General features: G+C 43.9%; 1 protein-coding gene across 1 annotated transcript in view; it reads left to right on the top strand.

Moving 5' to 3' along the window:
• Window positions 1-1,406: 1,406 nt before the first annotated feature.
• LOC144681144 (heme-binding protein 2-like) overlaps window positions 1,407-23,682 on the top strand; it is a 34,647-nt gene continuing 12,371 nt past the window's right edge. The window contains exons 1-2 of the mRNA XM_078542871.1: window positions 1,407-1,529; window positions 20,486-20,615. Of these exons, the coding sequence (XP_078398997.1) occupies window positions 1,407-1,529; window positions 20,486-20,615 (253 nt within the window). The remainder of the gene's footprint in view (window positions 1,530-20,485; window positions 20,616-23,682) is intronic.

Here is a 23,682-nt window from a genome sequence, read left to right as displayed (position 1 = left end):
CTGTTAGGAAAGGAGTTCCAGCATTTTGACCCAGCGACAGTGAAGGAACAGCGATATATTTCCAAGTTATGATGGTGAGTGACTTGGAGGGGAACTTACAGGTGGTGGTGATCCCATCTATCTGCTGCCTTTGTCGTTCTATATGGTGGTGGCTGTTGATTTGGAAGGTGCTGTGAAATGAACCTTGATGAATTCCTGCAATGCATCTTGTAGTTGATACACACTGCTGCTACTGTGCATCAATGGTGGAGGGAGTGAATGTTTGTGGATGTGGTGCCAATCAAGCAGGCTGCTTTGTCCTGGACAATGTCAAGCTTCTTGAGTGTTGTGGGAACTGCACTCATCCAGACAATTGGGGACTATTCCATCCCACTCCTGACTTGTGACTTGTAGATGGTGGACAGGCTTCGGGGAATGTGGATGTGAGTAACATGTCGCAGGATTCCACGTCACTGACCTGCTGTTGTAGCCACTGTATTTATATGGCTGGCACAGTTCAATTTCAGGTCAGGATGTTGCTGGTTGGGGATTCAGTGATGATAATGCCATTGAACGTCAAGGGGCGATGGTTAGATTCCCTCTTGTTGGAGATGGCCATTGCCTGGCATTTGTGTGGCACAAATATTACTTGCCACTTGTCAGCCCAAGCCTGGACATTATCCAGGTCTTGCTGCATTTGGACATGGACTGGTTCAGTATCTGAGGAGCGGCGAATGTTGCTGAACATCGTGTAATCATCAGCGAACCCAAGGCAGTGTCAGGAACTGGACTTCAGTGGGAGTTGTTACCAAGGGTTATGTACCTCAGCCAGTCTCAGTTACCTCAGGAGAGGAGGGGAAGAAACAAACAGGAACAGTGTGAAATGCTCAAGTCATTGGGCAGTGAGACCCACACCAGCTTCACCTACTCAGTGAGGAAATGGTGTTGTGTCCCGCGGTTGGAGTGCAGCATGGCCACTGGGTTCCCACTTTCCGCCAATGCAGGAGACCCAAGAAATGAAACTGTGCAGACATGAAACCCGAATGTGAAATTATTTTCTCCCGGGTCACTAACACCAGCGACCGGCAGATCAATCTTCCATTCCAGGCAACTCCCAAACAGGGAGGGTTGACAATCCTGAATGTGTGAACTGGAATCAATTGTAAAATAGCTTCCCGAGTGTTCAGACTTCCCGGGAACCGGCACTCAGAGAGTTAATGGTTTCTCACTTCAACTAACATTTCCATAATGAATCAGCTAGTGCGTTTCTTCAACACATGGTGTTGCTACCTGCTGCTTAACTTTATTCAAAATCATCTTCATAAATCAGTATAAAAAGACCTGAGCTCTCTGCTCAATCTGCAGATCCACCTGAAGGTGCTGAGAGTCATTCAGTGCATTCACCAGTGATCTGAGCGGACACCAGGATGCTGAGACTCTTCCTAACTGTGTCTGTCCTCTTCTGGCAGCAACTTGCTGCACAGGATGAGGTGGACAACTTCTGTGATGAAAATGACTGCACTCAGCCCGCAGAAGTCATTGTGGACAAGGTAAGTATAGTTCAGAGTTTACTGCGTTCTGTCATGTTTGTACCAGGGGAAATTATTCAATGCCCGTTTTTGGGGTAATTAACCTGTGGTGCACCGACAATGCACACCCCAACCCTGAAACATGAGACTGGGCTGAAATTGGTCCTTGGGTTTCATTAACATTTGTCGCGGAAAAACGGAGTGAACACTCAGACCCTGGAGGTTTGTCTAGGAAGTCTTTATTAAAGCCGTGATATCACGGAGAGCCTAGTCGCACACAATGGAGCGAACCAGTCTCTGACTAACACCTCTTTACACACATAGATATAGCAAAAGGTTCGTGACAGAAACTTGGGCATTTACAATAGTTTCAAATGGCTTCCAAGGATAGCGATCAGTGTTAATGATTTAACGATTAGACAGGACAATGTCAATGGTTTAGCAAATAGGCAGGACAATGTCAATGGTTTAGCAAGTAGACAGGACAATGTCGATGGTTCAGCAAATAGATAGTGCTAATTGGTTACATATCCTGGGCAATGCACACACAATAGTTTTTTTCCTCTTAGATTTTGCCACCGTATCTGACATCCAGAGCCCCTTAGTCTGGGAAGGTAGCACTGGCCCTTTGATTTGCTAATTTATGTGCTGGCTGCGTGACTGGGGACATTCTACAGGAATTTCATTATACATGTATTTTAAGTTTATTTCTCTCACAAGTATAGGTGTATTTTATTTCATTCACATTTGTACGTGTATTTTATTTCATTCACAATTATACGTGTATTTTATTTCATTCACAATTATACATGTATTTCATTTCATTCACAATTATACATGTATTTCATTTCATTCACAATTATACATGTATTTAATTCCTCCACAGTCCCTCCTCATTAATCTTTTCTTTTAGATTAACACCAGTGAGGAATAATATCTTCATCATCATACAGGGGTTCATAACCATGAGGAAAAGGCCGGTCCCTGAAAGGGTAAACTTTCTCTCCCCACCAGTGGGCTTCGCTGGAGCCAGTGCACATCATTTGGGGAATGATTGGGGCAACCCCTAATCCAGTAGAGACACTATTGATAATCTGGGAGTAGCAAATCCGTAAAGTAACACATGCACAGCACCCTATGATACATGCTCCGACTATCCCAATTAAAAAGTATAACAACCAACTTCCCAAACCGGAAAACCAGCCTAGTATTGTAGACCACTGAGAATCTCTTTTATAAAAATTGCTTGAACTTTCCCCAGCCTTCTTTATTTCTTGTACCTTGTCCATGACATGCTGTCCCAAGTCAGTGATATTTTCAAAGACATCGGGTACATAAGTGCAGCACTCTGCGCCTATCATAGCACAAGTGCCACCTTTTTCAGCGAGAAGGAAGTCAAGGGTCATCCTGTTTTGTAATACGGTTTGGCGTAATGCTATCATTTCAGTGGTGCTGGCTGAGATCTGCTTCTGTGTTTTAATCAGAGCATCAGCCGTTGAATTAGCGACTTTTTCAAGCGCAGCTGCCAGGTTGATAATTTCACGTGAATTACGAGCCGATCCATAAGGGGGCAAAGCAATCATCCAGAATCGTTCAGATTCCGAGATGCCACGGCGATGTAGGCGCCGATGTGGGTGCATATCTGATTTACCTATCTGGCGAAGATAGGGATTTAAGTATGCTAGGTAGCAACAGCCCCTCCAGGTGAGAGTGGTTTCGTTCTTTTCCGAATTTCCTACAGGCACATTAGAGAAAAGGGATAGTTGAGGCATCCCAGGCAACCAGGGGTAAGCTTTATCTCCACAAACCCAGTATGTACCATTAAGAGGGTCTGGTGGATGTTCAGTACCGGCGGGCTTTCGGACAGATAGGTCAAAGATGTATGATACTGTAGTATGACAGGAGCTTCGTCCCAGATCATAAGTGCTGAGTGTAAGGTTGGAACACCAACAGGTGGTGTTTACCGGCTCTAGTGGGGCTCTAATTCTAATTCCATGTTCTGTATAGTTCCACCCATTGGCAGGTGGAGAGCGACGGAACCAACCCCTAAACATATTGTGCTGCGGTGTTACAATATTAAAAGTTCGAACGTCAGCATACTCAGTGTCATTTAGCATGCCAATTACCCGTCTCTCTCCCATGTTGGGGAGTCTGGGCGCATATCCAATAGGCGCCCTGTCCTACCTCTCTACCATAGGTGCAGCATAAAGACAAAAAGGTGTTGGGGTGAGAATCCTTTGGGTACACCCCACAAATTATAGCAAAAAGACAGAATATAGCAAAAAGCAGTATCCAATACATAATGCAAATTAGTTCACTGATAACGACGGTTATAGGACTGCCGGACAATGTTTTTTACAACGAGTGGCGTGGACCCAGTCTTCCTTCCCCTTAATCTTCAGGGCCGTTCGAGTTGTTAGCAGCACAAGGTAGAGTCCTTTCCACCCTCTCATGCAATTCAGCTGCTGTTTTGCATAGAGGAAAATGAGTACAAATCCAACATTTAGTCCGATGAACTTGCGAGGCTACGGCCTGCATTCATTGAACCGCAGAATTGGTATTCCAGGCCCCCGCAAGGACCACGCAGGATAGGATCCAAATCAGAGTCAGCATTCTGACGGCTCAGTTAAAATTCTTGTACAAGCACTTCCGTCCGAGGTCAGCGTCTGCTTGACGTGCGATGCGTGGATCCACAAGGGCGTCCTTCAACCTTTACGGCCATTTGGGTGGTGAGCAGGACTTAGAAAGGCCCTACCCATCGAGGTTCCAAACAGTTCTTTCTCCTGAAGGTCTTTACTAGGACTAGGTCCCCGGACTGGTATTGATGGCAATCTTCAATGGTGGGCTTTTTCTGAGCTTCTACTACCTTTATATGCAAGCTCTTGAGACAGTTAGGGTGAGAGAGCACAGTCATGAGCTCCAAGGGTAGAGCTTCAGGCCCTTTCAAACTGGTTTCTTCACATAATTTAGCTAGTTTGTTTTTCAGAATACCATTTTGTCTTTCCATTTCTCCAGTAGACTAGGGGGCAGGGAGGTGATGGTCGCATTGTAAGGCCTTCAACAGTTCCTTTATCACTTTAGCAGTAAAATGAACAACAATTTTACAACAACAACAGCATCATTTCGTCGGGTGGGATACACCTCCACCCATCGTGAGAACAAACATACTAGAACTAAAACATAATTATATTCCATACATTTAGCCATTTGTATAAAGTCTATTTGTAGGTGTACAAATGGGCCCCATGGCTGGGGTCCTGTACCAGCAGTCACTGTGGGCGTCTTGCCTGGGTTATGTCATTGACATAGGTATGACAGGTATTACTAATACAATGCCTATTAGCATATTACTATTCACTATACATTCAACATTCATTCTACACGTGTTAAACCCCTGAGTTGGCAACCGGTCAAGTCATGATTACTGTGTCGTGAGAGATTCAATAAATGCTCATTAGTTACCCATAAAGGGGACTACCCCTTCTTTAGTCTGTCTTAAATTTTCTCGGGCTTGTTCCAGTGCCCAAGATCCATAGGTGTTGCATACATCATTTCTGCTCGCTTTGTCTGAAATATTTTTCCTTATTTCAATTAATTTATTGATAGTCCCCGTATGACTTTCGAGCACGGTAGCCAGACTTTGGATTAACCAATGATGTCCCTATATTGAATATTGTAGCGGCATCATTTATCAGGCTGCGCTTAACGCAGTTCCCTCCCAAGCCTGATCGCATCTCGCCATTGAACTGAACTGCTTCAGTCATCAACTGGCGCGTCAGAGCCGTATAGAGTGCTTGGGTATGGGTTGAGTACCATTGGGGCAGGACGACACCGGATACATTCAAGACTACGGGTACCAGCTCATGGTGTACATTATCATACAAAGCTTCTGATTAACCAGTACCAAACCATTCGTCAGTCCTGGATGCTTAGTCGGACAAGATGGATCAGTCGGTGTGGTTTGAGGGGCTTCAATTATCACTACTCAGACTGTGAAAGTAGAGGTGGGAGGTGGCTGGGTAGTGGCTCTTTTGGGCAGACCTCCCATGCTCGATCTGAAGCAACCCTTACTACAATTTGAAAGCAGTTGTTCTCCTAATGTTACATTTATCATTCCCCGTTGCGTGTCGCATTCGGCACTGTCCATGCTGTACCAAAGTTCCTCCTGCGGTGCGGGATGAGCATTGACGATCCCCGACCTTGTTCCCAGTACTGATAGGCCCACGACCAGGATCGTAGGTCTGTGGAGACATTAACATCGGCTCCCGTTCTCTGGGTTACCGCTTGGTCAATTGTCATTATCTTTAACTGTGTGTAATGCCTCCATTTACTTCCCGTTCTCATATCTACAAGTGTGCATGTATCACTTGTCATAATTACCTCGTATGGTCCATTGTTGCTCTTTGGATTTGCCTGTTTCCATATCCTTAATCATCTGTCAGTCTCTAACTTCCTCTCTCAACTTATGTAATTGCCTACTTAATTCCCTTACATTGTCCTGTATTTTTCCCTTCTGTGGCCCTACACCTCCTACTATAATGCCTTCAGGCAACTGCATGGCCCTTACCTGTTATCATTTCAAATGGGGGTGAACCTGTCGGTCCTGCTTGGGGTAGCCCAAAGTGCATTAGAATATTGGGCTGTTCCCTGTCTCTTGATTGATGTTTTTTTTTAAAGTTCAGTTCATCCTTTCCACCATCTCTGGACTCTGGGGGTGGTAAGGAATATGGAATTTCTGTTTAATCTCCATAAGATTGCACGCTTCTTTAATGACTCTCCCTGTGAAATTAGTTCCTTGATCTGAATCCAGGCACCCCCACTCCTTCCAGTTTACTCCCTCCTGCTGCTGTCTCATGTCAGACCTCAATTCCTTAAACAACTCTACAGTGCATCTTCTTATCCTATCTTTCAATGGCTCAGTATTTTCACTTCCAGTGATGGTTCTCTCTGGGAACCGCTTAACTCTGCCTACCATCAAGGTGTTAATCCTATGGTTTTACTTTTTGTAGCTCACAGGCACATTAATGTAATCAGTAATACATCTATTTAGCCCTTTACCTGTATCCATCTTGTGGTAAATTGTTGTTAAGTATTATTTCTCCTTACATTTCAATTCCTGAACTACAGATTCCTCATAGTTTTACCTCTAAGTTTTCTTCCCTGACCATGATCATCCTAAGGTTCTCTTGAGTTCAGTTTCTCTATTGTCTTGATTGTTTAAAATGTTTCCTTACTCTTTAGGCCATATTAACTATTCCATTTCAATGGGGATCTCTGTCTCTAGATCTTTGCATATCTCCCCCTGTGCAGTTCCAATGCCTCAGATGATGGCCAGATTATCAAATTCATTTCCCTTAAACAGTTTGTACATTATGTCCTCTTTCCCTGACTCATTCTCCTACTTTCCTCAGACCAGTTTACACTTGCAACAGCTACCATCTTATCTTGTTCAGGTTGTCTGGAGAGACTTTACAATCCAATAAAGTATTCTCATAACAGTTTTAAAACAGAAATCAGGTATTGACATGTTTTGCTTCCTTTTCTTCTTCTCAAAGATTTTATTGTCTTAAAAGTAACTCACTAAATTGTATCTGGCCCTTTTCTTTTAGAATTATCCCAGATTCATTAACTCCGCCAAAAATTGGATTTCTGCCAAACTTTGCCAAGGTCTTGAGCTTAGCTTCATATTTTGGGAACAGACTTACAAACACAAAAGCTTGCAGCATTTGAATTAGTGCCAATTGTTGTCAACTCTTTTAAAATGAAAATTCCCTTTTGAGAACTTTATCAAGAACCAAACCTCAAATTTTTAAACTTTGCAAGAACTGTAATTTACACTATGAATATTAAAACAACCTCTTTTTCATGTGTAATGATTTGTATCCAAGTCATAATTTCCGTATGTTTATCGACACATTCTTTATCTTAGATAGCATCCTAGTGATTCAAAAGTAACCTGTTAAATTACACTGCACTTTACATCTCAAGATTCTCCCCAATTCAAATTCCAGTGCTTTTGGAAAGCAGAATTCCTTTAATATTTAATTCATCTCTTCATAAGAAACCCCTTTTTATCCATTGGAACCATCTAGACCTTGTGTTTGTGTCTTTTGGTTTTCCTAGAATCCTTCTGAATTTCAAGTGATATCTTTTTCTCAGAATTTTAGAATATGAACTTGCATGTATTAATCCCAGAGATAAAAACAAAAAGCTACTGCAGATGCTGAAAATCCAAAACAAAAACAGAATTACCTGGAAAAACTCAGCAGGTCTGGCAGCATCGGTGGAGAAGAAAAGAGCTGACGTTTCGGGTCCACATGACCCTTCAACAGAACTGAGGTATAGTTAGGAGAGAGGTGAAATATAAGCTGGTTTAAGGTGGGGGGCGGGGGGAGAGAGAAGTTGAGGGTGGGGTGGTTGTAGGGACAAGCAAGCAGTGATAGGAGCAGATAATCAAAATATGTCACAGACAAAAGGATCAAAGAGGTGTTGAAGGTGGTGATAGTATCTAAGAAAAGTGCTAATTAAGAATGGATGGCAGGATAGTCAAGGTACAGCTCTAGTGGTACAGCTCCTCTGACATGTCCTCCTTCTTCCTTAACCGAGGTTTTCCACCCACGGTCGTTGACAGGGCCCTCAACCGTGTCCGGCCCATATCCCGCGCATCTGCCCTCATGCCTTCTCCTCCCTCCCAGAAACATGATAGGGTCCCCCTTGTCCTCACTTATCACCTCACCAGCCTCCGCATTCAAAGGATCATCCTCCGCCATTTCCGCCAACTCCAGCATGATGCCACCACCAAACACATCTTCCCTTCACCCCCCCTGACGGCATTCCGTAGGGATCGTTCGCTCCGGGACACCCTGGTCCACTCCTCCATCACCCCCTACTCCTCAACCCCCAGCTATGGCACCTCCCCATGCCCATGCAGAAGATGCAACACCTGCCCCTTCACTTCCTCTCTCCTCACCGTCCAAGGGCCCAAACACTCCTTTCAAGTGAAGCAGCATTTCACTTGCATTTCCCCTAACTTAGTCTACTGCATTCGTTGCTCCCAATGCGGTCTCCTCTACATTGGAGAGACCAAACGCAAACTGGGCGACTGCTTTGCAGAACACCTGCGGTCTGTCTGCAAGAAAGACCCAAACCTCCCTGTCGCTTGCCATTTTAACACTCCACCCTGTTCTCTTGCCCACATGTCTGTCCTTGGCTTGCTGCATTGTTCCAGTGAAGCCCAACGCAAACTGGAGGAACAGCACCTCATCTTCCAACTAGGCACTTTACAGCCTTCCGGGCTGAATATTGAATTCAACAACTTTTGATCTTAAACTCCCCCTCCCCCCATCCCCACCCCGTTTCTTCCCCCTCCCTTTTGTTTTTTTTTTCCAATAATTTATATAGATTCTTCTTTTCCCACCTATTTCCATTATTTTTAAATCTACAACTAATACCTTGTTAGTCTTTCCACCCCAACCCCACTAGAGCTGTACTTTGACTATCCTGCCATCCATTCTTAATTAGCACTTTTCTTAGATAATATCACCACCTTCAACATCTCTTTGATCCTTTTGTCTGTGACATCTTTTGATTATCTGCTCCTATCACTGCTTGCTTGTCCCTACAACCACCCCACCCTCAACTTCTCTCTCCCCCCGCCCCCCACCTTAAACCAGCTTATATTTCACCTCTCTCCTAACTATACTTCAGTTCTGTTGAAGGGTCATGTGGACCCGAAACGTCAGTTGTATTAATCCCAATCAGCTTGGAAGCTGATGATGAGGGTTATTCCCTACTAGTCTGCAAGGGGGTGGTACAAGGGTTGGTTCATCTCAAACAAATGCAAGCCCTGTTTTATCTTTACACTACCTTCAAATTACAATTTTTGCCAGAAATCTCAACTCAAACCATATACTGAAAACTTTGATACAGCAAAAGGTTTGTGACAGAAACTTGGGCATTTACAATAGTTTCAAATGGCTTCAAAGGATGGCGATCAGTGTTAATGATTTAACGATTAGACAGGACAATGTCAATGGTTTAGCAAATAGGCAGGACAATGTCAATGGTTTAGCAAATAGACAGGACAATGTTGATGGTTCAGCAAATAGATAGTGCTAATTGGTTACATATCCTGGGCAATGCACACACAATAGTTTTTTTCCTCTTAGATTTTGCCACCGTATCTGACATCCGGAGCCCCTTAGTCTGGGAAGGTAGCACTGGCCCTTTGATTTGCTTATTTATGTGCTGGCTGCGTGACTGTTTGGGGACATTCTACAGGAATTTCATTATACATGTATTTTAAGTTTATTTCTCTCACAAGTATAGGTGTATTTTATTTCATTCACATTTATACGTGTATTTTATTTCATTCACAATTATACGTGTATTTTATTTCATTCACAATTATACGTGTATTTCATTTCATTCACAATCATGCACAATTATACATGTATTTTATTCCTCCACAACATTTTATACATGAGCTGCTGTCAGCTGATTGGTCTCCACTGTCAGCTTGTGTAGTGAGAATATCAGGGTTTCCGTCTCCAGCAGTGGGTCTAAAGTGGAGTTGTGAGCCATTAGCACGAATGGGGGATTGGATAATGGACAGAAAGAGGACAGAAAGACCTTGCATCACTCTGACCGCTCACCACCACCCCCAACCATTATCCTGTGACCCTCCCACTCCCTGATTACACCACAACCCCCTGACTAACCCCCACACCCCACCCCTTCGAACACTATACTCCCCCACTCCTCCAATCCATGACTATCCCAAAACACTCTGAATACATCCCACCCCTGACTATCCCCAAACCACCACACCCCTTTCCTACCTCGATGACCCTACGACTAACCCACACTGAACTAACTATCCTACCAGTCCCGTCGACTATCACCTGAACTCCAAACCCCCCCTGAATACCCCCTGCCTCTCACTGCTCCCTACCCTTCCTGACATCCTGACCCTCCCCCACACCTGGGTGAGTGAAAAGGAGCGGAGTGGCATCAGAAGGTGATTATCACTCCCCGGATGTTGTGAGCCATTAACATGAATAGGGGATTGGATAATGGACAGACAGAGCTATGGGGTTTTGATAAACTGTGGTAAACATTTAAAGAAATAAATCCAAATTCTCAGTGAAACCACATTCCATTGAGAAACAATAAATTTTCCGGGAATACTGGTCCATCCACGGCTTACCACATAAAATAATGGGGAGCCAAAGGATGAAAGAGAGTGTGGAATTTGAAGTAATTAATATAGAAGAAAATAAGCACTAGAGAAACTAATGGGACTAAAGGCTGACCAATTCACTGTACTTGATAGTTTACATCCTCGGGGTCAGTTCAGTGGATCGATACGATTCTCTGCAGCTATGACCGGGTGTTCCGAAGGTTGTGTTGTCTTTTCTGCTGCCAAGAGATATATACTGGTTAGGTGACTGGGCAACAAGTTGGCAGATGGAATATTTTGTGAGCAAGTGTGAGGCTATTCGCTTTGATAAGAAGAAAATCAGAGGGTCATCAGAATGGTGGGGTGGTAAATAGTGAGGAGAATATAGGCAGGCTGGTCAGATGGGCTGATCAGTGGCAAATGGAATTTAATCCAGATAAGTTTGAGGTGATGCACTTCGACAGGACAAATGAGGCACGGGAATACACGATGAATGGTAGGGCCCTGGGAAGTACCAAGGACCAGAGGGACCTTACTGTGCATGCCCACCGGTCCCTTAAGGTAGCAGGACAGGTAGATAAGGTGGTTAAGAAGGCATATGGGATACTTGCCATTATTAGCCGAGGCATAGAATAAAAGAGCAGGGAGGTTATGCTGGAACTGTATAAAATGCTGGTTCAGCCATAGTTAAGAGTATTGCGTACAGTTCTGGAATCGGCAATATAGGAAGGATGTGATTGCACTAGAGAGAGTGCAGAGGAGATTTACCAGGGTGTTGCCTGGGCTGGAGAGGTTTACGTATGAGGAGAGTTTGGATAGGCTGGGGTTATTTTCCTTGGAGCAGAGGAGATTGAGGGGGGCATGATTGAGGTGCGTAAAATTTTGAGGAGCATAGATATGGTAGACAGGAAGGAACTCATCCCCTTTGTGGAGGGATCAATAACCAGGGGGCATAGATTTAAGGTAAGGTGCAGGAGGTTTAGAGGAGATGTGAGGAAGAATTTTTTTGCCCAGAGGGTGGTGTGAATCTGCAAACTCAATGCCTGAAAGGGTGGTAGAGGCAGAAACCCTCATAACATTTAAGAAGTATTTGGATGTGCACTTGCAATGCCATGGCATACAAGGCTATGGGCCTAGTGCTGGAAAATGGGATTAGAATAGTTAGGTAATTGTTTGACCGGTGCAGACTCAATGGGCGGAAGGGCCTTTTTCAGTGCTGTAGGCCTCGATGGCTCTAACTTTTGAATTGGTATAAAGAACATTTCCATTTTGGTATTTAGAAGCATTTGGTGCCTTAATCCAAGAAACTCAGAAAGTTTGTATATGGGTATAACAAATGATTAGAAAAGCAAACATTAAGTTGCCCTTTATTGAAAGGGGTTTGGAGTTCTAGAATAATGATGTCTTGCTCCAATTGTACAAGGCTTTAGGGAGACCACACCTGGAGTATTGGGTACAGTTTTGATCTCCTGATCGAAAGAAGGATGTACACACTTTAAAGGCGATTCATGAAGATTCACGGGGGGTGACTTCTGGGATGCGGAGAGTTGTGCTATGATGAGAGGAATGATAAATTGGATCATGCTTTCTGGCATTTAGAAGAGTGAGAGGTGATTTCATTGAAACGTACAAGATTGTGAAGGGGCTTGGCAGGGCAGACACAGGGAGGTTGTTTCCCCTGATTGGGAAACCTAGAACACGGGGGGACAGACTCAGGATAAGAGGTTACTCATTTAGGACTGAGAGAAGGAGGAGGAGAAATTTCCTCACTCAAAGGCTTGTGAATCTTTGGATTACCGCCCCAGCAGTCAACTCTCCATCATCAGTAAAGCAATGGAAGGGGCCATCAACAGTGCTAACAAGCAACACTTGCTTAGCAATAACCTGCTCACTGATGCCCAGTTTGGGTTCCGCCAGGGACATTCAGCTCCTGATTACAGCCTTGGTTCAAATATGGACAAAAGAGTTGACTGCCCTTGACATCAAGGCTGCATTTAACTGAGGGTGGCATCAAGGAGTCCTAGCAAAACTGAAGTCAATGGGAATCAGGGGGAAAACTCTCCACTGGTTGGAGTCATACCTAGCACAAAGGAAGATGGCTGTGGTTGTTGGAGGTCAATCATCTCAGCTCCAGGACATCACTGCAGGAGTTCCTCATTCTACCTTGGCCAGATCCTGCCTTATTTTACTAAAATGCACTCTCCCCCAATCCAAAACATTTTTTTGCAACTTGTCTATTTTGTTGTCCATAAGAAGTTTAAATTGTACCATGTTGTGGTCACTATCACTAATCCACTCACCAAACGTTTCTTTCCTTGAAACTTCAGATTTTAAAAAAAATCACTTTATTGTTGTGCCAAATCTTATCTTTCTGAAATTTGCTCATGGGCCTCTTGAGTGTGAAAAATATGCAAATGTGGCCCCCGGAGCCGAAAGGTTGGACAAGCCTGGGTTAAAGGAAGGTTTTACAAATCCCTGCTCCATCCTAGATTCATCCCACCCTGCACCATCCTGTTTAAAATCTAGCAGAATGTGGTCACACTGTGGGACTAAAATGTCCCTGGGGAGGACTATTCCTGATCATTCGTTGTAGCTTTGGCAAAAAAAAGTTAATTGAAATCCCAGAAACCCTCTGAGAGAAAGAAAATTCTCTTCATCTCTGCCTTAAAAGGGCGACCCCTAATTTTAAAACAGTGCCCCCTAGCTCTGCTCTCACCCACAAGAGGAAACATCCTTTCCATGTCTACCATGTCAAGGCCGTTCAGGATCTTATATACTTCAATCAAATCATCCCTCACCCTTCTAAAGTCCATTGGAAACAAGCACAGTCTGTCCAACCTTTTCTCGTAATACAATCTGCTCATTTCAGGTATTAATCTAGTAAATCTCCTCTGAACCGCCTCCAATGCATTTACATCCTTCCTTAAATAAGGAGAGCAAAACTGCAGCAGTATTCGAGATGTGGTCTCACCAATGCCCTGTATAGCTGAAGCAAAACATCATTACTTTTATGTTTAACCTCTCTCGGATTAGAGGATAACATTTCATTAGCCTTCTTAATTACTTGCTTTATTTGCGCACTAACTATTTGTGACTCCTGCACTCGAACAGCTCGATCTCTCGGCACCTCGGAATTCTGCAGCCGTCTTCCAGTTAAGTAACACTCTGCTTTTTTATTCTTCCTGCCAAAATTTAAACAATTTCATATTTTCCTACATTACATTCCATCTGCCAGAGTTTGCCACTCACTCAACCTATATATATATATCTCTCTGCAAACTCCTTGTGTCCTCTTCACAACATACTTTTCTACCTATCACCTGCAAATTTAACAACCGTGCCTTCACTCCCCCTCATCGAGGCCATTGATAAATTATAAAAAGCTGAGGCCCCAGCACAGAGATCTGAAGAAGCCCACTCATCACATCCTGCCATCAGAAACAGACCCATTTATGCATACTCTCTGTTTTCTGTCAGCCAGCCAATCCTCTTTCAATATTAATATGTTACCAGCTACACTTTGCGTTTTTATTTTCTGCAAAAGCTTTTGTGTGGAAGCTTATTTTATGTTCATTAATGGGATGCGGGCTTCGCTGGCTGGGCCATCATTTATTGCGCATCCCTTGTTGCCCTTGAGAAGGTGATGAATCACTGCAGTACATTTGGTGTAGATACGCCCACAGTGCTGTTAGGAAGGGAGTTCCAGGATTTTGACCCAGCAACAGTGAAGGAACAGCTATATATTTCCAGGTCAGGATGGTGTGTGACTTGGAGGGGAACTTCCAGGTGTCGGCTTCCCTTGTACTTCTAGATGGTAGTGGTCATGGGCTTGGAAGGTGCTGTCAAAGGAGCCTTGGTGAATTACTGCAATGCATCTTGTTGATGGTACACACTGCTGCTATTGTGCATCAATGTTTCAGGGTATGAATGTTTGTCGATGTGATCCCAATCAAGTGAACTGCTTTGTCCTGAATAATGTCAGGCTTCCTGAGTGTTGCGAGAGCAGCACTCATCCAGGCAAGTGGGGAGTATTCCATCACACTCCTCACTTATGCCTTGCAGGTAGTGGACAGGCATTGGGGAATCAGGAGGTGAGCTACTCATTGCAGGATTCCTTGCTTCTGACCTGCTCTTGTAGCCACAGTATTTATATGGCTCGTCCAGTTCAGTTTCTGGTCATTGGTAACCCCCAGGTTGTTGACAGTTGTGGGGGATTCAGTGATGGTAATGCCATTGAACATCAGGGGGAAATGGTTGGATTCTCTCTTGTTGGAGATGGTCATTGTGTAGCGCAAAAGTCATGGACGGCTTCAGTATCTGGGGAGTTGCGAATGGTGCTTAACATTTTGCAATCAGCAGCAAACATCCCCACTTCTGACCTTATGCTAGAAGGAAGGTCATTGATGAAGTAGCTGAAGATGGTTGGGCTTAGAACACAATCCTGATGAACTCCTGCAATGATGTCCTGCAGCTGAGATGACTGACCTCTAACAACCACAATCATCTTCCTTTGTGCTCGGTATGACTCCAACCAGTGGAGAGTTTTCCCCTGATTCCCATTGACTCCAGTTTTGCTAGGGCCACACTCGGTCAATGCTGCATTGATGTCAAGGGCAGTCACTCTCACCTCACCTCGGGAGTTCAGCTCTTTTGTCCATGTTTGAACCAAGGCTGTAATGAGGTCAGGAGCTGAGTGCCACTGGTGCAACACAAACTGGGCATCAGTGAGCAGATTATTGCAAAGCAAGTGCCACTTGATAGCACTGTTGATAACCCCTTCCTTTGTTTAACTGTAGAAAATCTTGCTATCCATTTTTACATTTCTAGTTAGCTTCCACACATACTTTAATTTCTTTCAACTGATTAGCCTTCGCTGCCATTCTTTGTATTCTGACCAATCACCTGACTGCCACTCAAATTTGTACCGTTATAGGCTTTTTTTCTTCAGTTTTATGCTTTCTTTAACTTCTTTAGTTAACCATGGTCAATCGGTCCTCCCTTGAGAATTTTTCCTTAGAGTAGGAATATACTTATTCTGAGTATTCTGAAATATCCCCTTAAATGCCTGCCGCAGCTTTTCTATCGATCTATCCCTTAGCCTAATATCCCAGTTCACTTCAGCTAGTTCAATTTTCATGCCCAAGTAGTTACCCTTATTTAAGTTTACAATACGAGTCTTAGACCCACTCTCTTCCCTTTCAAACTGAACGTAAAATTCAATCATTGTGGTCACTGCTACCTCAGGGTGTCTTCACTCTGAGGTCGTTAATTGATCCTACCACATTATACGGTGCTAGGTCTAATATAACCTGTTCTCTGTTTAATTCCAGAATGTACTGCTCTGAAATACTATCTCGAATGCATTCCATGAACTCCTCATCCAGGCTAATACTGCCAGTCTGATTTTTCTAGTTTATATGTAGTTTGAAGTCACCCATGATTATTGCCATTCCTTTATCAAAAACACCCAATATTTCTTCTTGTATACTTTGTCCTATATTGTGGCTACTTTTAGGTGACCTGTAGACCCGTCCCATAAGTGACTTCTTTGCCCTACTATTCCTCATCTCCACACAAACCGATTCAACATTCTGATCTCCTGAACTAAGGTCATCTCTAACCATTGCACCAATGCCATCCTTGATCAACCGTGCCACCCCTCCACCTTTACCGAGCTTCCTATTCTTCTTGAATGTCATTTGCCTTTAATTTATTCAGAACCCAATCCATGTCATCCCAGCAGCCATTTTCCATAATGACTCTCAGGTCATATTTATTTACTTCAATGTGCGCTATCAATTGATTTACTATGTGCTGAATGCTATGTGCATTCAGATACAGAGCCTTTAGTTTTGTCTTTTTGTTATCTTTGTAATATCCAGCCTTGACTGTTGGTGTATTTTAGGTTTTCTTTCTCTCTGTCCCTGCCATTCTCTAACCCTCATTTCCCATGTGGCTAATTGGCTCTCCTGCCTTCACTCTATGCCTTAATTTTCAACATCCACCCAAGCTTGATCCCTGATCCCCTTTATTTAGCTTATCCCTCTCTATTTCCCTAGCTATGCGCCTCGCTAGAACACTTGTCCCAGCACGTATGCCTTTCCAGCGATAAAGCCCCCAATTTCTCCAGTACTGATGCCATTGCCTCACAAACTGGAACTCACCTCTCCCACACCAGTCTTTGAGCCTCACATTTATCTCTCTAATCTTATTTCCTTTATGCCAATTTGCACATTGCTCAGGTAATAATCCGGAGATTATCACCTTTGGAGTTCCGCTTCTTAATTTGGTGCCTAGTTCCTCACACTTACTAGGTAATACCTCCTTCCTTCTCCTGCTCATGTCATTGGTACATGGACCATGACAACTGGATTCTCCCCCTCCCAGTGCAAGTTCCTCTCCAGCCCTGAGCAAATAGCCCTATCCCTGACACCAGGCAGGTAACACAGCTGCCTGGACTCTCATTCTTTGCTGCAGAGAACAGTGTCAGTCTCGTTCACTGTACTCTCCCCGACTATCACTATATTCATTCTAGCTCCCCCCACTTGAATGGCTTCATGTTTGCCCTGGATGACAGTGGTATCCAGATCCCACATGCTGCAGCTGTGTCACATCACCTGCCCTGCCTTCTTTATATGTTTTAATTAACTACTTAATTATTTTATTGAATTATTTATTTTATTTTATGTATTCTATTAATCTCACCACCAGTTCCTATGCTATTTTAAACCTTAGGAATAGAATAGACCTGAACCACTGACCAGATCCTCACCAAACAGATAGCTCCTTCCCATGTAGTAGAGCAAGAACCAGTTCCTACAGGTGGAAAAGTGAGAAAAAGCAGAACTGCACCTTCCTCCCTTCCTCACTGAACTCCCAGCAGTGCGATGAGGTCACACTCCAGTGCTAAGTTGCACTGAAATGTTTGAATTCATGTGCTCTGAAAATAACGGCACTAGCTGAGCCCAGGTACAGAAAAACATTTCAAGCTATCTACAGCTGTGCCCCAGTGGTTAGCTACTCTCTCCCTGCTTGGGCCCCTGAATGAGATTTAGAATTTAAACAGAATTGGCAGTTAAATGTTAAATGCTAAATATAAACATTATTAGACATTTAGAATGAGATTTATGTTACCTAAACTCACCAAACTCTCGGGACTCTGTTGAGGTCACACTCCAGTGCTCGGTCACACTGAAAATTGCTGTCACTTTTTTTTCCTTTTGGAGATTCTTCTTTATTAATTACACTTTTCCACTTAATTTCCCTGTTTTTCACACATCTCAAAAGCAAGTAGAATTTTTAAAAAAAATACTATTTGCACATTTATTTAGTAGAAATGAAATGCAACATCACATTGAACCTGTGGATAGGCTGTAAATTCAGTGCTCAACACAACTTGTACGACAGCTTCTGGGGGCAGGGAAATCAATCCAGTTCTTGAGTGATGGCCGTACGGAATGCTTGTACCATGTATCATTCTACTCTGAAACATTCAGATCAACGATTCAATATACGTTTTTTTCTGAGCTGCTGGTAAATGTCTGATTGACAAACCCTTGGATAGTGGCATTATCATACAAGGGACCAATTCCATTTAAAGTATACTATGAGTTGGTGCCAGTGAAGTCAGAATGGCAAGGTTATATTGTTACAGAGTCGAATTGTTTTGTAAATGTAGTGTTTTCTTTGTAGCCACTTTGCCTACACTAGTTGATTGCTCTGAGATTAATTATCCTAAGAGAATCAGCATTGGTCCAGCAATATCACCATTGTTACAGTCACTCTGCCTACTGAATGCAGGTGTAATGAAAAAAGTTAAACATGTATTTGTACAGCACCTTTCACAATGTCTCAAATCACTTTCTAGCCAATTAAGTGCTTTTGAGTTGTAATTATTGTTATCATTTAGGGAATGTTGTTGAATGGCAGAGCAAACTCAATGGGCCAAATGGCTCACTCCTGCTCCTAATAGTATGTTTGTGTGTCATGCTGGATGGATCCAATAAGCTGGTCAAGATGGCCTTTATCATCCATAATTATCTTGCCGTCAGGAAGTTGAATCATTGCTGGAGTTCTGTTTATTTTTTTGCCAATGGAAGTTTACTGTTAGCAGGCTTTGTGGGGTGAAATTACAAGGACACAAGAGCGTAATGGGCTCATAGTGAATCTGTAACCTATTTTACACTCTACATGATTCTCAAAAGTCTTTTCCATTGACTTCAATCTTGTCTTTTTATCTACTTACCTATTACCTCACTCTGTCTTGGTGCTTTTATGAGTTTCTTGAGGCATTGAAATATCATGATAAATTTGTATTGCATACTAGATATTAAAATATATCACAGTAAGAAGCAGCAATCAGAAGAGTCTTCAGACTTGCTGAACAAGAAAATACAAATACAAATGTGAACCATTCAGACTTTGTCCTTTAGCTTCTTAAATGTTGCATTGCACAGAGACACATTAGGGCTCCAATGCTTCTCATTGACAGTGAAGACCATGTTGTGCCATCATTCCACTTTATTGACAAGGAGGTATTTGATATTTCTATCCTGTGAGTTTACTGGTAAAGTAGAATCTATTAAGGTAAGGGGCAGGATCTTTAGAGAGGATGTGAGGAAGAGTTTTTTCATCCAGAGGGTGGTGGGAATCTGTAACTTACTGCCTGAAAAGGTGGTAGAGTCAGAAACCATCATAACGTTTATGAAGTATTTGGGTGTGCACTTGCGATGCCATGGCATACAAGAGCGTAGTGCTGGAAATTGGGATTAGAATACTTAAGTACTTGTTTGACCAGCACAGACAAGATGGGCTGAAGGGCCTTTTCCTGTGCTATAGACCTCTATGACTCTATGACTGTAAGACCCCTTGTGTGAAATAATTATATTGAATAATGTCATGCACCTAAGGCAGAATAAAGTCTTCTACTGCTTCCATAGAATGAAAAAGATCTTGTGCAGTTTATCGGAGATGCAAGTTTAGAATCTTTCCACAAATATTAATTTACTGTCACCACTTCCATAAGGTACAACACGCAGAATATTATAATGAGGGCTGAACAAAATCAGTGTTATCGTCTGCAGTGTTATTAATAACTAATGGGATATATTGCATGATGCTGTTAAAGTAAAATTTGTAATCTCTGGTCTGTTTAACGGTCATGGTGAGATCACCTTTCGGGTGCCCACAAACTAACACTGCATTGTATCACTGTAGCTCTTAATATTAATGACCCATTCTGCATAAATACCAGATGATATTTACAACCAGATGCCAACAATGGGAGTTACAATTTTACTGGGACCTTAGTGTGATTGTTTGGTGAATGAATTGGTGAATGTTGAATGGGGATAAATGATCATGCATCATTGAGGGGGGAATGGTGTGGTGGGGGTAAGCATGTGGGGCGTTAGTGGTGTTGGGAATAAGGGGCCCAAAAAGAGGAGAAGCACTTCTCTCCCTGGCCCTGAGAACACTCAGAGGGACGTGACTCAGTGTAAAAGACTTTCAATAACACTCTCTATTTTTTTTTATTGAAAACCCAAGGGGAGGAGCAAGGCCAATAGTGCAGGAAATGCTAAAGTTGAAAGAGTGAAAAAAAAAGGAAAATGAACCAGAAAGTGTTAATGCCAAGAATTCCATCAAAACCCCCTAACTCTCTTTCAATCCCAGCCCATCCAGGACATGAATGCTGCTACTGCACCTGGGAAACTAGGGTGCCTTCTCAACAATGACGCTTTACAGAGGGAGTTCAGTTGTGTCATAGGGTAATACATTCTGCTCCTTTTTGTCTTAGAATTATGAAGAGGAAGAATTCCAATACATCCAATGGGTTGAAACAACGGTTCGTGGAATGGATATGAATCGAGCAATAGAGACCGGCCTGGAGAGACTTTTCAATTATTCACATTTCTCTAATGCTGCAGGTACATCAAATGTTCCCTCAAAATAACAAAAGGATAGAAAACAACCTTTCGATCTTTGATCTGTCTTGTTTCAAACTTAGTGTGTAGACTGAGACACTAACCGAAAAATCCCACCATTGTCAATCCCAGAGGCTTCCTTGTTCACTTGTTCCCAGTGGGTAGAAGTGCCACTTGGGCTATTTCTTTGATATTTGCAGACGTTATACTCCCAGAATTGGAAGGTTTCCCACATATGGGATGGAATCATCCCAGATTTGCACTCAGTGCGGAAGCAGGCAGGTAAAACGATGATGGGTTTTCACGCCGTATCATCCGAAGCCCACCACATTATTTATGTACTCCCGGGAAACGCGCTATTTCCATGGTGGGTGGGCTGTCATTCACCCTCCCACAATTACCCCGCCGCTGCATCACGCCGGGCACCACATTTAAAGTCCAGCTGCAGGCACACATCTCAGTGCTTCCAGACCACAATTGCCGCCCCTAAGACATGGCCCTGAAACGGAAAAGACTGCAGCCCACAGGTTCAGCGACGCACCCCTCGAGCACCGTTTGGATGCCTTGGGGGCTCCCGGGATGTCCTTTCCCCCACTCTGGCCACAGGAAGGGCATCAACAGCACTAACCCAGCTTGGGAGGTGGTGGCAGCAGTTGGCAGTGCCAACGCCCTTCAATAGAGAACAGCCATCCAGTGCCGCAAGAGCATGAAAGATCTCCTCCTTTCTGCCAGGGTAATTAGCGGAGGCGGTGGTGTAGTGGTATTGTCACTGGGCTGGTAATCCCCCCGGCTCTGGGGACCCGGTTCAAATCCCACCACAGCAGATGGTGGAATTTGAAATTTTAATTCAATTAATATCTGGAATTGAAGTTCTGATGATGACCATGAAACCATTGTCAATTGTCATAAGAACCCATCTGGTTCAGTAACGCCCTTTAGGGAAGGAAATCTCCTGTCCTCAGCTGGCCTGGCCTACATGTGACTCCACACCCACAGAAATGTGGTTGACTCTTAAAAATGCCCTCTGAATAAGGGCAATTAGGGATGGGCAATAAATGCTGGCCTAGCCAGCAACGTCTACATCCCATGAACGAATAAAAATAGACAGTTCACTCTTCTCATCACTTTCAACTCACACACTCACAAACGCATCGCAGACCCACAGGGCCATCACTCACAGCTGGTTCAAGAGACCGCTGGTGGACTGCCCGAAATCAAGGTCCTCATGGACTTTGAAAACAGAGCCGTCCAGCTGGCCGGTGATGATCTGGACCGGTCCTGGCTGACGGTGAGGTCAGCGGTGCTCTACCAACTGAGGGTCCAGCAGTGCAACATCCAACTGTAGGAGGTGGTGGTGTGAGTCAGCTTCACCTCTGACTTCTGAGCGGTCCGAATCGCTCCCACTCCCTGGGTTCTAGACCTTGGACTTACTTGGGGGTTGTGACAAGGTGCAGCAGACAACTGGTTTTGGTGCAAAAAAAACTGTGTTTATTGAAGTCACAAATGAATTTATAACATTAGGATTACACTGAGATTATTCAGATTTACAAAGTACACTTAGATAAGAATGGGGAACACACGGCATAACGAGGGAAAATCACGCTACTAATCCCCTTACCCTGGTCCCACCCCCAAAACCTAACTAAATTGATCTTGGAGAGGTCAGGGATCATGCTCACCAACCAGGGTTCCTTGACAGTTCGAAATCCAGCCAGGTAAGCCGGTTGCAGCTTTGGGGTACACTCTTTGTGTCCTCTGGGGTCTGCCGTCCCCACGTGGTCCTGGTCTGTGGAATCTGCGAAGGTTCTTCAGTTGGGTGGAGGGCGCGGTTGTAGGTGGTCGGTCTTCGTGGAGGGCTGCGGTTGCGGCCTTGTTGTCTTCGGTTGAGCCTGCCACCCCATGCCCCTCGCCGTGAAGTTGCCTGCGGGCCTACAAACCTCCAAATCTTCTTGCTTAAACTCTGTTTCAACCGCTCCCAACTGCTCACTGTCCTGTGTCAGCTTTCAAAACCGCTTACCCTTCTGTTAGCTGGTTTCTCCCTCTCTCCCTCTCGTAACTGACTGCCCAGTTATACTGTCTTTCGAATTTCTTATTGGAATCCAAATCAAGGTTAGTTCTTTGTTTGATTTTGGTGGGATTCCCCAGGTGATTGATGTCTCATTGTTTTTAATGGGCTCGCATGATGTTTATCATTGTCTTCCTGCCTGGTAACTAGCTTTAAACTGAAAGCCATTGTATGTGTGGAGTATTGATGGGTACGCATAATTGAATTAATTGTGCCTTTGATTATTTATGCAAGATTTTTGATGGGCTACAGTTTCGTGTGAGGTGAAGTTTTTCTCTGGGTTGATTGTATTAAAGGGAAGAATGCGTATTCTGTCTCCTCTCGTTGTCTGGTTTCAGGCAAAACAATCCACACTGCACTCAACACGCCCGGGCATGTGCAGCCCCAGGCCTTCATGGGCCCAGCCTCCTGTCTGCAGGGTTTTACACTTAACTCAGCAGTTTAAAAGTCCAAAAGTCATATACTTGTTGATGATTTTAAAAATGTGGGAATTTTGAGAACGCTTCACAACAGACAACTATGCTGTGAATGATATGTTCTCTTTCACAGGCCACTGCCATGCACTAATTATCTCCCCTTGCTTGCGCAAGCACATCTGCCAAAAAGCCGATGGAGTCCACAGCCCAGCACCTCCAAACAAGCCCCAAAGAAACCTCTGTGCAGGAATCTGGAGGCACCCTCCCTGAAGTCCCATCACAGTGCTGACCCTCACCCTCCACCAGCGCAGACACACACTTCGGTGGGACTGAGCCTTAGAGTAGCCCCGGGATCACAATCTGGTGAGCACATCGCACAGCAGGCGGAGGCAGTGACCCCCGAGGTTTCTGGCACTCGGTGGACCGCTGGAGGCCAGAATTGTGCTGAGTCCAAGTCAGATGACGAGCCTCTGGACTCAGTCATGTCACAGTTGCTGGAGCGGTAAAGGCAATTAGTTGAAACATTTAAATTTTTTTTGATGACTGATCGAAACCTCATCCCGCCCGTGGATGAGGATTCACAAAAAAT

Source organism: Cetorhinus maximus, chromosome 5 (genome assembly GCF_964194155.1).
Source record: "Cetorhinus maximus chromosome 5, sCetMax3.hap1.1, whole genome shotgun sequence".
Lineage (NCBI taxonomy): Eukaryota > Metazoa > Chordata > Chondrichthyes > Lamniformes > Cetorhinidae > Cetorhinus > Cetorhinus maximus.
Note: the sequence above shows the minus strand (reverse complement) of the source record. Positions and strands in the feature narration are given on the sequence as shown.